Raw genomic sequence first — 17,233 nt, forward strand, 5'->3', positions numbered from 1 at the left:
GTAATAGCTACCTGTCAGTGTTGATTTGAAATATCCAACTCATAAACAGCTAGTTACTTATTACGTTATTATTGTGCATATATAATTTTATTGTATACATTATGTTTCTGTTATCATTATATTTTGTATTAACAAAAGCGGTCAATAAAAACATTGTATAAAAAAATAAAAATCATATGGACTACAAAAGATATTTATCCACCTTTCATTTTACAACTTGACTTTTTTTTTTCATTGAGTAAAAATCGTTTTTTATTTGGGAATTCTAATTTCTAACCAACACAAATTGCTTTTGTAGTACTGTATGTTTTTGTTCATTGGCATTATGCTTGCTGATGGAACACAGAACCTGGGGACCTGGGGCCTGATTCAGACCCGCTCGCAAGCGCTATGCGCTCGCAAGCGGGTCGATAGCCGGGCAGTGCGCACGCCGCACGTGGGCGAGCCCTGGAGCGAGCGAGAAATCACTCGCTCCGGGGCTCGAAGCAAAACGGGGCCGGCTGACGATCTTGAGCGACAGCTCGCCCCATTTTGTAGGCGGGGCGCTGGCTGGACAAACGGAGGCTCTATTAGAGCCGGAAGCTCACTGGGGCTTGCGAAATACGAGACCCTACCAAAAGGGTCTCGTCACAAGCCCGATTGTCGCGACCATCACCTGGCCGCTCACAAAAGCTGTCGGTGGTCGCCCGCAGCTTAGCGAGCGGCCAGGAGGCCGGTTTTAAAAAAAAAAAAGCGGCTGCTCTGATTCTTTTTGCGAGCGGCTCTAAATCAGGACCTTGATCTCCGTGTTCACAGCAGTTCTGGTGGCAGCTGCAGGGACAACGAAGGTGGGAGCGATCACCAGGAGTAACAGTGATAGCATCATTGATGACATTTGAACTCTGGACACAGCAGCTGAAGGGAGAAGTCTTCAAGCATCGTGGAATACCATTCTTGTTGTGGTGACACTCCTAAGCACCAACTTGTAATTTCCCATTATCTAACCGTGTTATGTGTGAGAAGATGGTTACATCAGGGGTAAAGTGCAGCCGTATGTAACAATTTGTCTGACTGGTATAGAGTGGACAAATCTTGCAGGAAAACCTGCTGCAGGATTTGAGAGACGATTTCTATACCAGTTTAGTATGGAGCCAAAGTATGAATCAAAATCCAAACTGGTTGCTTTAACAGAAAAAGAATTGGGATGGGCCAGTTGTAAAACCCAGGGATAACTGTTACTAATAAACGTAATGTCCTCCAGCAATAGTGCAAAGAAGAATAAGAAAACAATGCCTCCTTCAGATTTGCTAAGCTGGTAGTGGCTTACCCCAAGACAGCGGCAGCTGTAATAAGTGGCTTCACTAGGGGGTGCAGACAGCACCGGGTGTCACCCTCCGAGGGGTGACACCAAAATGCCAGCTCCTCAATGACAGGGAGCCTGATGCTGCACTGTGATTTATTGTGTAGTGCCCTGCTCTGATCACCGAGGAGGAGCTGGCATTGCGGGGAGAGTCTGGGGCGGCACGGCATCTCTGGGATCCTAGTGCCACCACTGACTGTAATTGCAGCTAAAGGTGCTTCTGTCATGTATTAGAACAAGGGGAGTGAATACTTATGTAATCTATGATCAGGCCTGGCGACAGGGGGGTACAAAGAATATACCTGTCTCAAGGCCTGAGGTTCAGAAGGGCAAAAAGAAACCCAAACTCTTAGGGGCCGTGGTGCCAACCGCAGTCCAGTAAATTTGATTTTTCAGATCCCCTCTGGTTACCCCTGTCCCTCCGAGGACACATTAATTGGTGCTGTGCATGCGCTATGGTAATAAATGACACTGTGGCGTCGGCCCTTCTGTCCCTGCCTCCTGCTCCATGCCTCCTCGTCCACATAAGAGGAACAGGTGGAGGCGAGCCGGGCGAGAGCAAGCAACCTTGCAGCGTGGCCTGCAAGCACAAGTCGCAGCACCATTGCCTGGGATAGCAGACACCCACCCTTGAGGCAACCGTGGGTATTGGCACTGGAAGGGGAGGGTGGTAGGGTCAATGGTGGGGGGAGGAGTGAGGGGACGACGACAGACATTAGTTAGGAAAAAGTTTTCTGGTTGTTTCATTTTTCTTACATTACAGAGGATTTTGTTTTGACCTGTTGGGAGATATCTTGATATAGAATTTATATTAATGATATTACAAAAAATAAAAATGAAAATGACAAAAGGGGGTGTTATTAATAACTCCTGCACAGTAATTGTATATCAATAACTCACAATGAAGTGACCACCTGCTCCAACTGCATGGTGCTGTTGCTGTGTGCACATGCTCAGGAAGTGAATGCACACATGTTTGTTTTCAGACGCACACACATTTTGCATGTATCGAGCCTTACAATTGGAGAGGCGTAACAGGGTTGGGAAGGAGCGTTCTCATGTAGGCAAAGTACTGTAAGGGCATATTACACTATTTTCACATTACTTTTTTTTTACTAATGTATGCCCATTTTGATGCCAACTTCACCAGCCCCCCATGGCACACATGCCATCGTTTGCGCAGTATTTATTTATTTAATTTACTTGTCCTACTTAATCCAATAAATTGGGTTAGAACTGTGAAATGTATTTTCTAATTTCTTATAGAATTCAAAACATTTTCAATAGGTATGTTATATATGCTCTAACGTTAATCTAGGCATTTATTTTTCTCCCTTTTTTCCTCTCCAGATGGTCTGAATGAGAATGTATAATACACAGATTTCTGTGCTGTGCTGCTTTTTCTCAAGGAAATATGTTAGTGCAGGTTTATGTCTATTTATATTAATTTTATATGACTAAGTGCTACCAAAGTCAGTTGATAATGTATATATTCCGGCCTATATTACTAAAATTTCACCTTTGGAAATATCAAATCCTATGAGTCAGGACTGGAGGAGCATCATCACCTTCTGCTCCTCTCTTAGACGAGGGGATATATATATATATATATATATATATATATATATATTTATTTATTTATTCTTTTTTAAATCAAGTTATCGTTTTTCAAAAAGAAAATGGAACAAGGAAACACAAAAACAAAACGCATTGATATATAATGGGCCATGTGCAAGGAGAACATTCAGCAGTCACAAGAACACATAGACAAGGTGAAGGTCTAAACGCTACAAGCGTTGCAACAAGCATAAAAATAGAACATAACTAATGATTAGTGCAGGAACAGAGTGGGGACATCAATACAAAAGTATAAAAAGAAAATGGAGAAGAGAAGGGAGGTAAAAATAGGCTATATATAGTATTAGATTAAGGAAAACTCATATGAGCAGGCCTCCTATGGGCTGGGACCATTTATCCTATAACTTATGAAAACAATGTAAAGTATTCCTACTTGTATACACATAACGTTCATGATCAATAGTATCATTAACAACTGCCCACCATTTATGAATAACAGTATAGTCCTTGGCACACCAAGATCTGGCTATAACAACCTTAGCAAGTGTAGACAGACCTCACCCAAGGCATATCTGAAGATAGTGGCAATAAAAATGTCCCCAATATCAAACTCGAACAGACAGAGGGCCTAATTCAGACCCGCTTGCGAGCGCTGAGCGCTCGCAAGCAGGTCGATGGTGCCCTAAGGCACATGCGCACGACGGAGGGAGCTCCGTCGTGCGCTTGCGCGGGACCCGCATAGCGACAGCCAAGCTGTCGCTATGGGTCTCGCACCAAAGGGGGCATGCTGTTGATTGTGAGTGACAGCACGCCCCCTTTGGTGGGTGTGCCGGGGGCCTTGCTGCCCAGACGGTCCGGCCCCACTGACATCACTAGTGATGTCAGTGGGAGTGCTTTTGGTTCTGATAGAGCCAAAAGCACTCCTGGGCTTGCGGCAGCGAGACCCTACCGCAGGGTCTCTTCACAAGCCCGATGGTCGCGATGGTCTTGACCATCGCGACCATCTTTTTGGCTGCTCGCATAAGCTGTGGGTGGTCACCCACAGCTATGCGAGCGGCCAGGAGGCCGCTCCATTTTTAGGTAGGAGGGCCCTGATTCAGAGCGTCCGGAGTTAGCAGGAGGCAACAATGGGACAAATAGACCTGATATCAGACCAAACTTTGAGCCAAAAATGTTAAACACCAGGGCATGCCCAAAGCAGGTGCCAAAAATAACATCCTAAAGTCTGACATTTAGGGCAATTAGTGTGGGCACGAGCACCCATCCTGGCAAGAAGTGCGGTAAGACCTATGAAAATAAAATAGTGTATTTGTTGAAAGCGGGCACATGGAGAAGTACAGTACACCTGATAGATCCCAGGATTTGAGGCCAGTGATCATCCTGGAGAGGGCATAAACCCATCTCCCAATTAAATTTAAGCGAAATGAGTGCATCTGGTAAGTAACGGGAATTAAGGTCACAATAAAGATAGGAAATTATCTTTTTAAGGGACAACCTAAAAAGTGTAGTTTTAAGAGGGGAAGGGGGAACCAGCTGGGGGTACTATTGCTGAAATGTGCATGCACAGCGTTGTGGACCTGAAGCTATCTACAAAAGGCAGAGCTAGTAAGACCAAATTCCATCCGTAATTGTTCGAAAAAGTTCAAAACGTCATTTTGGAACTAGTGACCAATTTTAAAGATACCATAAGATAGCCAAAGTCTCTATGAACTGAGCATGCCCAGCTCAGCAAAAGAGCCACGGTATTAAAGGGGGACATCGGGATCCAAACCATACCCCCAAATAAGTCATGAGCAAAACACCAAACCAGAGAGCCCTGACGCAACAATGGAGCTTGACCTGTTGCCAGTGGTTTAGAAAGCAGGACCTATAAAGAAAATAAAGGAGACCTTGCCTGCTCAACAGGAAACCCCACCAGGGCAAAATCCGAGTAATCACCCACCCAATGAACCAAATGTGCAAGTTGTGAAGCCATATAAAGTCTCAAATTAGGGAGGGTGAGGTGAGGCCCCTGGACAAAAATCTGCTTTGTTAGGGGAGGTGGAGAAACCCAACTGCCTAAAGGAAAGGATCCATTGTAGGGGGGCAAAAAAGGGCAGTAGACTCAGGCAGAGAGCCATTAATAGGGAAAATATGAGAGTTAGACCAGTTAATAAGAAGTATCAAAACTCCATAAATTCCTCTATCACCCGCATGAGATGCTCAACCAAGCCATGCATATCAGCCAGGAACAGAAGCATGTTGCTTGCATATAAGGCTATAGTGTCAACATCTGCACAAACCAAACATGCCAGAGATTCAGTGGCCAATGTGAACATTGTGGGGGAAAGGGGGCAGCCCTGATGGGTCCTTAACCCACATTAAAAAGGGAGGTAACATAACCATTCATGGACACCCGGGCCACTGGGGAACAGTACAGAAGACAGATTCAAACAATACATTTTTAGACTCGCTCCAAGTTTAGCCAAGACTTCCCAAAGGTAACCCCACTCAACAAAATCAAAGGCCTTGGCACCACTATTGCCCCTGCCTCCTCCACTTGAGACAACTGAAGATTGTAAAATAGTCGTTTAAGATTCTATGGTACACTTACCTGGCATAAAAATGGTTTATAACAAGGTAGGGAAAGAAAGCGTTGTTTTAGGTGGCGCACTAATATAAAATATAACTTTTATTATTTCATCATTAAAAATGTTTATTAAGAAACAGCGAAATATAAGGACAAGTACAAACAAAAATTGGTGAGTGGTATAAAAAATAAAGACAGTTGTGATTAAAAAACACAAAAAGAAGTCTCACTGCGTATTAATTATTGAATTGATAGTCAAATGAGTCTAATGTGTACTTGACAGGTATATAAATATTATCTATGGAATTATATTAAAAGACACTGTGAATACAATTAACTGACGGAATTCATTTATGTTATTAGTTGTATTAATTTGTGTCCATCATATATATTCAAGATATCAAATACGTGCCTATATGAGCAGCTGTAGTGCTGATTATTCCCATAGCCTATTATATTGCTGGAGACAAATAACCACCAACATGCCCTTATAGATCTAGTAATCGTATATTGTGTAACACTTAGGATCACACACTGTTTTCTTTAGTCACCTTTAGCATAAGCTATATAAATAAAGTAAGCTATGAATCTGTGCAGAGACTGCAGCCAGTAGGATTCCAGAGACTCCTTATAAATCCCTAAATAATATACAATAGACAGGTAAGAGTCGCACTCCGGCCACCTTTAGCATAAGCATCAGCTATCTAACATACATAGTATCATAAGTTTGTTCTTGTTGAGGTGTTACAATTGTAACCAGACCCAAGTGTTACATAAATTCAGTTTATTATGATACATGAAGGGGAAATCATACAGGAGAAACTTGCTCTCTATAAACTGCACGATTCAGCACAATACTAGTGCAGTGTGTTTTACTGAATGAACGATGTTGATCTGGCACTGAGATCCGTAATGAGTGGCTATATTTGTTGCTATTATCAACAGGTCTCTCTGAGCTGCAAAGCCGCTGTATCAGTACACATAGACATACATATCAGTGAATCTATTGAATTTACATATCAGCAGTGGGACTAAAGCCGACGCACGTTTCGCTGATAAATTTGCTTTGTCAAGGGGTTTGTATTTCCGAAATTGTGAAGATCACACTATTACTGGTGCAGTAATCAACCTTTTTTCTCTTGAACATAAAACTGGTTTAGTCAGAGTATATTATAGTACCGATCACTGAATTAAGTTAAATAGCCAACATGTTGACCAGCATCTTAATATCAGTAGTTAGCAAGGAAATTAGTCGATAAGAGTCTGTATGAAGTGGGTCCTTTCCCAGGTTTGGGGAGCATTACAATTACAATGAGAGCTTTTGACATAGATGGAGGAAGGACTCCAACCTCAAGGAGAGCGTTGTAAGGCTGGAAACAAAGAAACATTTAAACTTTTTGTACACTTCCATGGGAATTCCATCAACAACAGGAGCTTTAGAGGGAGGAGAGGAGAATATGGCATTAGCAAGCTCGTCCTGCATGAAAGGAGCATCTAAGTGTTCCACAGCCTTCTCTGTCACACAAGGAAGCCTAACCTTACCCAGATAATCAAGCAGAATAAGACACCTTAGTGGCATAATGGGAAGAATAATACTGTAAAAAAACTGCTGCTTTTTCTCTGCTGAGGAGTGTTGACCTGAGAGGAGACTAGGATAGAAGAGTCAGCTCTAGAGGTGCTATTCTCTTGTGCCTAAAAAGGCCAAATAGCAGGTTGGGTATGAGTTCCCGGCAGTCGGGATGCTGCTGGTCTTACCTTTGAGATGCCGGCGGTCGGGATTCCGGCACCAGTATTTAGACCATCGGCATTCGACATGCCGGGATGCTGATTACATCCTCATTTAACTACCACGAACATCCAGTTGGGAATATTGTAGATGACGAGAGAAGAATGACCTACTCTTGGATTTGTCGATCTCCAGATTTCTACAGAAACACTCAAGAGCAACCTCCCTTTTCCTATTATACAGTTTTTAAAGCTAGCAATATGTTTAATCAGAGTGCTCCTAAGAAAAATTTTAAATGAATCCACAAAAGTGAAGTGCTGAGACAAGAAGCATTATCCTCAATGTATGAAACCCACACAGCTTCCAACTCCGGCACCCATAAATTCCAACTAGAATGGGTTGAGTTTCCAGAAATGGGCGCGATCTGACAGGGAGGTACCAACAGTAATGCAAACCAGGGAGTGAACAGATATAACTGTAGACAATTAATATACTGCAGAGACCTAGGGACAGTATAGGGGAAACAAAAATGATTTCAATGCAGCAGAATGCATGATGGATGGAGGACTAACAGGAGAATTGGGAAACTAAAGGTTAACGAACCCGCCAGACAGGGGCGTATCTACATATTGGCCAGGATGGCAGTCGCCAGGGGCTCTGGCCAGGTGGTAGATACGCGCTGGGTCTTCTCTTAAAAAAAAAAACCTTCATCTCCCAGCGCCGGAATGCGTGCACTACGGGAAGCTGCACAAGCCCGGGGAGAGGGCTGGCAGCAGTAGCCTTATCCTCGCAGCTTCCTGAAGTGCGCTGCTATGCACCTGCCAGCGCCGTGAGATCAGGGGGGGTTTTTTGTGTGGAGAGAAGACCCGGCGCGCATGACCAGTGCTAAAGAGAGGACAGAGGAGCCGTGGCCCACAAGAGCACTACAAAAACAAGGTAAGTGGGGATTGGGGGCACAGAATGGGACCTGCTGGGGCTGGCTGGGGAGTGGGGACTTTAGAAAGTGGGCTGGCTGTGGAGTGGGGTCACAGAAGGGGACCTGCTAGGGCTGGCTGGGGAGTGGGGTCTTAGAAGGGTTGCAGGCTGTTTTTTTTCCATGTGGAAGTAAAAGTGTGTTTTTTACTACCGTATTAAAAATAGTAAAAGCTGTGTGGGGGGACGGAGCTGTGAGGGGGGAGAGCTGGGGGGGAGGGGGGCGCCAGCCCGGGGAGGGGGGGCGCCAGTCCCTTATTTTGCCAGAGGCGCTCTGACCCTTAAATATACCCCTGCCGCCAGACATACATCCACCCCAACTCAACAACCAGTTTAGAGAAAGAGGTAGAAGATACAGCATCTCCCTACATCTGAATAGCCACCTCCCAGTCACTGCCCAGGAACGCCCAATGCATTTCTAATACGTTTCAGCATGTGCGTCTGAACTAGCACTGCGACTGTGATTGCAAATAATCGGGACACATACGCAGTGTGACTTAAATGCATGCACAGTAGCAAAACATGGTAACCCATACAGCCAACAGAGAGAAAAAATTGAGATGTGCAGGACTCTGAATTGCTAACAAGTTCACAAAGATGCATATGCCATCCACAACGCATTGGCAGTAGGCAAAAATCGCTAGATGTGGCCACAATCTCACTTTCCAGCGGCCAAGGAACAGGTCCTTGGTGCCATAGGTGACTGCATAGAGTAGCTTAGAGTAGTGTAGTAGTAGCACATTTCTAGACATTGGTTGGCTGGTAATATAGGGTTATATGTTTACAGTATCAATTTTAAGAAACGTTTGGACAAAGCATGGAGCACCCTTTTCACCTGCCCAATTGTCCATCTTTCATATGCATTCCGTGATATTCAGGAAAGAGCATATTGCAGTGTGACTTGGAAGGAGAATTGGGCTGACAAAATAGAGAGTTTGCTTTTGGACTGGCTGCTGTGTGGCCTAAAGGACATTTTTCCAGGAGGGATCATTGCATATTAACTGTGTTTAATAAAATGCTCCCTTACGATGCTGAACATCATTTGGTTTGTTACATAAAAAGTATCATTATAGGGGCCTGGTTGGTGAAAGAGGGCCTGATTTACAGTCAGGTGCATAAATATTGGGACATTGACAGAATTTTCATATTTTGGCCTCTATTCACCACCACAATGGCTTTGAAATAATACAAACAAGATGTGCTTTAACTGCAGACTTTCAGATTTAATTTGAGGGTAATTACATCCAAATCAGGTGAACGGTGTAGGAATTACAACGGTTTCTGTATGTGCCTCCCACTTTTTAAGGGGCCAAAAGTAATGGGACTATCAACTCAAAAGCTATTTCATGGACAGGTGTGGGCTATTCACTCATTATTTCATTATCAATTAAGCAGGTAAAAGGTCTGGAGTTGATTCTAGGTGTGACATTTGCATTTGGAATCAGTTGCTGTCGACTCTCAATATGAGATCCAAAGAACTGTCACTATCAGTGAAGCAAGCCATCATTAGGCTGAAAAATCAAAACAAACCCATCAGAGAGACAGCAAAAACATTAGGTGTGGCCAAATCAACTGTTTGGAACATTCTTAAAAAGAAAGAGTGCACAGGAGAGCTCAGCAACACCAAAAGACCCAGAAGACCATGGAAAACAACTGTGGTGGATGACAGAAGAATTATTTCCCTGGTGAAGAAAAACCCCTTCACAACAGTTGGCCAAATCAAGAACACTCTCCAGGAGGTAGGTGTATATGTGTCAAAGTCAACAATCAAGAGAAGACTTCACAAGAGTGAATATAGAGGGTTCACCACAAGATGTAAACCATTGGTGAGCCTCAAAAACAGGAAGACCAGATTAGAGTTTGCCAAACAACATCTAAAAAAGCCATTACAGCTCTGGAACAACATCCTATGGACAGATGAGACAAAGATCAACTTGTACCAGAGTGATGGGAAGAGAAGAGTATGGAGAAGGAAAGGAACTGCTCATGATCCAAAACATACCGCCTCATCAGTGATGCATGGTGGTGGTAGTGTCATGGCGTGGGCATGTATGGCTGCCAATGGAACTGGTTCCCTTGTATTTATTGATGATGTGACTGCTGACAAAAGCAGCAGAATGAATTCTGAAGGTGTTTCGGGCATTATATGCTCATATTCAGTCAAATGCTTCAGAACTCATTGGACGGCGCTTCACAGTGCAGATGGACAATGACCCGAAGCATACTGCAAAAGCAACCAAAGAGTTTTTTAAGGCTAAAAAGTGAAATGTTATGCAATAGCCAAGTCAATCCCCTGACCTGAATCCGATTGAGCATGCATTTCACTTGATGAAGACAAAACTGAAGGGAAAATGCCCCAAGAACAAGCAGGAACTGAAGACATTTGCAGTAGAGGCCTGGCAGAGCATCACCAGGGATGAAACCCAGCGTCTGGTGATGTCTATGCGTTCCAGACTTCAGGCCGTAACAGCCTGCAAAGGATTTGCAACAAAGTATTAAAAAGTAAAAGTTAGATTTAGGATTGTTTAGTTTGTCCCATTACTTTTGGCCCCTTAAAAAGTGGGAGGCACATATAGAAACCATTGTAATTCCTACACCTTTCACCTGATTTGGATGTAATTACCCTCAAATTAAATCTGAAAGTCTGCAGTTAAAGCACATCTTGTTTGTTTCATTTCAAAGCCATTGTGGTGGTGAATAGAGGCCAAAATATGAAAATTCTGTCAATCTCCCAATATTTATGCACCTGACTGTAGGTCCGGACGGTGTAGTGAGTATTCTCACAGTTTTCCAATTATCGCATGTACAGAATGGGTCCCGCAATCTCGCTCACAGATCCCCCAAGCCGCAGCATGATTGCCATACTGTGATATATAGTGGCGTGCCTAGGCAGTGTTCCCAAAATGGCGGTCGTCCACGTTTTCGGGAGTGGCGAAGCCAGGGTCTGCGTTGGTGGATGCAAGGAAACCTGTGCCTCCGCAACTATCATTGTTAGTATCGGCCCTTGCACCAGCCCCATGGTAGGTGCAAGACATCTGTATAAACCAGGCTTCCTTACCCCATATACACGGCGAAGCACTTGATATATGCCCATAACACTCCACAAGTCAGGGCCCTATGCACAAATGTGAATGTTTGTTTCTACGCATGAGCTGTATGCAAACACTCAGAATCAGCCCCTAAATCAGCTCAAGCCTTAGTAACCAGCACATACCCAGTAGAAGCATTTTGCATTAACATTTCCAGCCAACAAATAGCATTGGTAACAGACAGGAATGACTCCCTATCCATTATCATGTTAGTTATGGGGGTCTTACCTTTGGTGTATAGAGAGTAAAATGAAAATAATTATATATAACAGCCATGAAAAGGTGTCATCTTCACAGGCCAGTGCAGCTGTTTCCAGATGTACATTTGTAGCTGGGCCCCACGTGACCTTCATATAAATATTCTATATGTCCAACTCATGTCACTTAGTTCATACGCAACATTCTTCCGTGATGAGAAGCAGTATGAGCTCCTATGCCTGTGTCCCCATATACTTATTGCCTAGAAATGATTCCATTTATTTCTATATCTACTTAGACTTGGTTATAATTTCTTCATAGTTACCATATCTAATTACATCCCCTTTTACAGTCCACACATAACCTCACACATTGTCTTCCTCTCACATCCTCATGACATTTGGCCGACATTCCTGTGTGAATGGATCATGCAGCCAATCAAGAAACTGTGCATTGTGGCTGGACCAAGATGCAATATATAGCACCTATCCTTGTGTATCAATGCCTATTTCCCTATAGATTGTAAGCTTGCGAGCAGGGCCTTCCTACCTATATATCTGTGTGTTATTACCCAGTTTTGTTCTATCAATGTTGACAATTGTAAAGCGCAACGGAATATGCTGCGCTATATAAGAAACTGTAAATAAATAAATAAATAAATTTCTAATTTTTGCCACCTCACTTCTTTTTTATCACCTCATCTCCTCCAGTTTTATTCCTTTCTATTTTTGCACATTTATTCTTTATATCCCCGGGCCACTCCTGCTTTTATCCATCAGTTTCTTTACCCTAGTACTCTTCCGGGCCATTTCCCCCCATGCAATTTATTCTGCCTCATTGTCTCCATCTCCCATTTCTACTTCTTTCTGGGTCATCACCTGCACATATATCCTGGGCTGCATTACACATCCTTTTCTCTACCATTTCTCCACCTTGCCAATCCATGCAAAACACTGTCACTTTCTAGGCCAGGTATGTGTCATAGTCACATGTTTGTCAACAGCCTGGAAGGAGCTTAATGGCGGCCGGTTGAGCAGACAATATTGTGCGCTCAGCAATGCAGGTTATATTTTATTCTAACTCTTGTCTATGATTAGAGGGCCTGATTCAGCAAGGAAGGCAACTGCGAATGCAATAGGGATTACGCACGCAGTCTCACTGCGAAAGCATGCTAATCCATTGTGATCCCAATGCAATCTCAGCACAACATAAGGATGCCCACTTTACCTTACACACATCCGTAATGTTTAGCAGGACTGTGAAAACATTTGTACAATCGAGTACAATCCAATCGCAGCCTCACGCACACTTCAACAAGCCTTAACCTTACTCAGAAATGGCTAACTTCCACGCACGCTATGAGACCACAGGCTACGTAGGTCATTGCAGTGGATAATTTATGTCATCTGTACCCAAACAGGGATATACTTAAAACCTGGACTGTTAGGGTGCCTTGAGAACGGAGTTTGGGAACACTGGTCTAGGCAGTGCCTGACGAAAACATTGGTATATCGAGCACCATCGGATGTGCTTGCAGCGCTTGAGGTTGACTATACCTTGCTGCAAGCACTGCAATCACTTCAGTGTGAAATACAACCAGGTGATGTGTACTATGACGCTGCCTGTTAAGTATGCACGCCTCTGAAACGGCGTTGAAACACTCAGGCACTCCTGTGTTCGTGCCTCCAATCCCCCGTTTATAGTGTCCTGCCCCTGTTAACACCCACAAACAGCCTCTCCTGTGAGTCAATCAACTGGGCTGTCTATGTTGGGCAAGTGAGCGCTTCCAGATCTTTCGCAGTGGCTCGCGCACTCGCATTGCGATGCATACGCATGCACAGATTGCAAATATCCGCCAGCTACGAGCGATCACATCCTAGCGAGCAGGTCTGAATCAGCACCATTGTTCACTGATAACCATATTTAGAAAGTAATGTTCAAAAGTCAGACAGAATGACTCACAGAGGAATATGGGCCTGATTCAGAGGCGCTTGTAAGCGGCCGCTCGTTCGCTCCGAGCGATGTTTGCCCAACTGCGCATGCGTATGGATCGTTATACGCATGCGCGAACCAGTCAGTGCGGTCGAAATTCATGTGCTCGCAAAATAGCGAATGCCTGATAATTTGAGTGACAGAAAGAGGCGTATGTGGGTGGTAACGGGGGAAGGTGCTTGAAAATGGGGAGTGGACATCCGAATGCAGGCGTGCTTAAAGGTCAAAACGGGCGTTTTATGGGTGTGCATAATTAAAACAGCAGCGTCATTGACCACGTCACTGGGTTATTTTATAGTCAGAACTGCTCGCAAAATTGTGGTAGGAAAAACCAACCCCAAGAATAGCGAGCAGTTCATACCCTGGTCGATGTACTCGATTAATCTAATAAATAGCGGACATGACGTAGGATGCCAGCGGCCAGGGGGCGTATTTTTTCAAAAAACGACCGCAAGTTTGGTTCGCTCGTTGAGACCTAGAGGCGTGAACAGACCACAAAGAACGAACGGTTGATTTGAATAGCCACCCCTATTTTCTGGACGAGCGAGCGCTAATTGCGTCCGGCTCTGAATCAGGCCCAATGTTATATCCTTATCAGTCACAGAAAATTGTTATTCAGGCTCTTTGATTACAAACATTCATACTTAACAAGAAAAAAGATTTTATTTAGCTGTGAATGAGTTAAAATCATAAAACGCTATCTCAGCAGCAGCTCACCTCCCAGGGGTGCAATTCTTCCAGAATAGCCTGATTCTAGATTAGGAGACACAGGAAGAGGAGTTCATACCAAACTCTGTTTATATACGAGCATATTCTGGCTGATATCACCCACGGCAAGGGAATCTCAAGTCAGCGGCGCTGTGCAATGATCTTTGCTGAGAATGGAGGACTAGCAATATGTTATCTGCAGCAAACTAATCCAATGTTTATCACTGCAGCTTCATGGAGACACAGCTGTTTCTAAAATCACATCTTTGCCTACACTGATGTGTATAAATATTATTCCAATCTCTGCTGGACTTTTGTCCTCATTCAAAGTACAGTATTCAACTACGGATGCGAAATACACAATAATCACTCCCAGGGGTTTTCCCCTCCCATTTTCCTCCCCCTTCCTCATCTCATCTTGGTACGGAGAGCTAAAAAAAATCATCTGAAGCGGCCCAGCTGTTAAGACAGCTGTTCTAAAAGCCGGACAGCTAACTAGAGCTAGCGAAGGCAGATTACATGCAAATCAATCAGACAAAGATATGGGTTTGCCACAATTAATTTCCATTGTGTGTTCCTGTCTACTCCTGAGCACTGTGCACATAACTCTCTTTGCAGGCTCGATAGTTTAATTCCCCATTTACTTGCAATGAAAGTAATTATCACAATGCAAAGTACTGTAGTAACAAAACTGATAACTATATTAAAAGGAGAGTACAGCAAAAGAAGAAAAATGCTTTGATGGGGAAAAATGCTATATCTTATTAAGATATGACAGGTCTGCCCAGGTACATCTGAGAATAAATATATAAGGCACTCATAAGAGGAACACATTGTGTATGTTACCTTAATCTAGAAGTGATTTGAAAACACTCACCTCTGAGTTAAAGCGGATTTGACACACGTTGCAGGAGATGATCGGCCGTTTTGTCTTGAAAAGCGGGACTCCAAAGTTAGGGTTGATCAGAGGCTTGTGGATGGGATCCATCTGTGTAGAAATAAAACAAGCCGTGCTCAGTCAAGCACACCGATAACGATAAGCAATTTATACCAATGAGAAGCCAACCAGGATAAAAACATAGCAGGCTCCACGTTCCACAGATTAATTTTGTCTCCGGCCACTAGGAAACAGGAGAGAGCAGAAGTGATGCTGAAGCAGGACTGCTAATAACTATTCCCAGTAACAGAATGTAAACACAGGTGGCTCAACCCATAGAGGTTGTACGAGAGCAACCAGAGTTATACTGGGTCTTACTAGTGTTCTTCTTTTACTTCTGCTGCTGGGGTTGTGTTATAGACGTTACTGCAGCAAGAATGCTTTATTTAGCTGTGTGGAGCGAATGTTTGATTCTCCCACCCATCCCCAAGGGAAATCCACCCTGAATGCTCATTTATGAGCCAGCAAAACTAAGACCAAGAGACAGAGATAACCCAAGACTTTTAGATGGTAAACTATTTGCTGAACAAAATAAAACATGATTTGTTGAACACCACATGATCCAACCTATACAAAATTGATGAAGTGTCCACTTCTATCTACCCTGAATTGATTAATCAAGATGTATGCAGTAATAGCGCAGTTGGTATACAATCGGGAAGCCGGCTGCCTTAATACCTGCAGGCGGCTTCCCGACTGTCATATCCCGGAGAGGGTGAAATGCCGGGCGTCTAGATGTAGACGCCTGACATTTCCTCAATGCCGGGAGACCGGCGCCCGGCATCCCGATCGTGGTGGGGGGGAGGGTTAGGTTTAGGCACCCGGGGGTAACTTAGGGTTAGGCATCCCCCTGGGAGGGTTAGGATAGGGGGAGGGAGTGTTAGGGCTAGGCAACCCTGGGGGGGACTTAGGGTTAGGCTAGGGGGAGAGAGGGTTAGGGTTAGGCAACCCCGTGGGGGACTTAGGGTTAGGCATCCCCCCGGGAGGGTTAGGCTAGGGGGAGGGAGGGTTAGGCAACCCCGGGGGGGACTTATGGTTAGGCACCCCCCCGGGAGACTTAGGTTTAGGCAGCGGGGAAGGGGGGGTTAGGGTTAGGCACTTAGAGGGGGGATTAGGGTTAGGCACTTGGGGGGGAGGTTAGGGTTAGGCACCCCTAAGGAGGGTTAGGGTGTTAGGTTAGTCAATACTTACCTATCGACGATCGGGATTTCCAGCGCTGTCGGGCTGCTTTGGTCGGCCATGCGGCTGGCGGTATGTCATACCAATTCCTTCCAGTTAGAGCAGTAGGAATTAAAAGTAGCAAGGAATTTACTTCAATGCTTTTCTTAGTAGGGATTCTCAGGTTCTCCAGCTGTTCATAGACTATAACTATAATTATTGATTCTGAGTGGCATGCAGCTCCGTATGAGGCCGCATTCACAATGCGTCTATTTTGCTAATAGAATGAGCACGACCCAACTGTTTTCCATTCACAGACGCAGCCATCATCACTATTGTCATGACTTACACCTACCCTATGCTGGATGTGAGAGCGATATGTCTCTGAATAGGCGTCCACTCAGCATTCGCATGACAATTTTGGCTAAATGTCTTTATAGGGGAGATGTATCAAAGCCTGAAGAGAGATAAAGTGCAGAGAGCTAAAGTACTAACCAATCAGCTTCTAACTGTCATTCTATAGACTGTATTTGAAAAATGACAGGAGCTGATTGGTTGATACTTTACCTCTCTCTCTCTGATAAATCTCCTTCAATGTCTTGTTGCAATGTAAAGAGAGAAACAATTAGTGCATCCACTAAACAGACGTCCTAAAGTTCAGCATCAGCAGCAATTTATTAGGCACATTGGCTACATGACATCTGGAACTAGCCCAGCCCTGCCTTAAAGAATGAGTCCACCATGTAGAACTGGTAATGGTATTACTTTCAATATACACATTCCCTATGCATCAATAAAACTTCAAAAATCTCTCTAATACAGCAGAAACAACTCTCCATCTTATGTACAGAAAAATTAAATTGGTAAAAAAAATCCTCCACACCGAGAAGCATAAAATATACTCGAACAGGGAATAAGTGTCCACGGTACATTAACAATTAGCCAATCAGAAGAGGTTACTAGTGCT

The 17,233-nt window shown here is 44.0% G+C and overlaps 1 protein-coding gene across 7 annotated transcripts in view; it reads right to left on the bottom strand.

Annotated features, from left to right (window-relative positions):
• The window catches only part of ZNF385A (zinc finger protein 385A), a 358,128-nt gene that overhangs the window by 61,227 nt on the left and 279,668 nt on the right, over window positions 1-17,233 (bottom strand). For all 7 annotated transcript variants that reach the window (XM_088469211.1, XM_088469210.1, XM_088469215.1 and 4 more), the window contains one exon: window positions 15,049-15,159. In XM_088469211.1, the coding sequence (XP_088325337.1) occupies window positions 15,049-15,159 (111 nt within the window). The remainder of the gene's footprint in view (window positions 1-15,048; window positions 15,160-17,233) is intronic.

This window comes from Taudactylus pleione, unplaced genomic scaffold (assembly GCF_031769625.1).
Source record: "Taudactylus pleione unplaced genomic scaffold, aTauple2 ptg000089l, whole genome shotgun sequence".
In the NCBI taxonomy this organism is placed as follows: domain Eukaryota; kingdom Metazoa; phylum Chordata; class Amphibia; order Anura; family Myobatrachidae; genus Taudactylus; species Taudactylus pleione.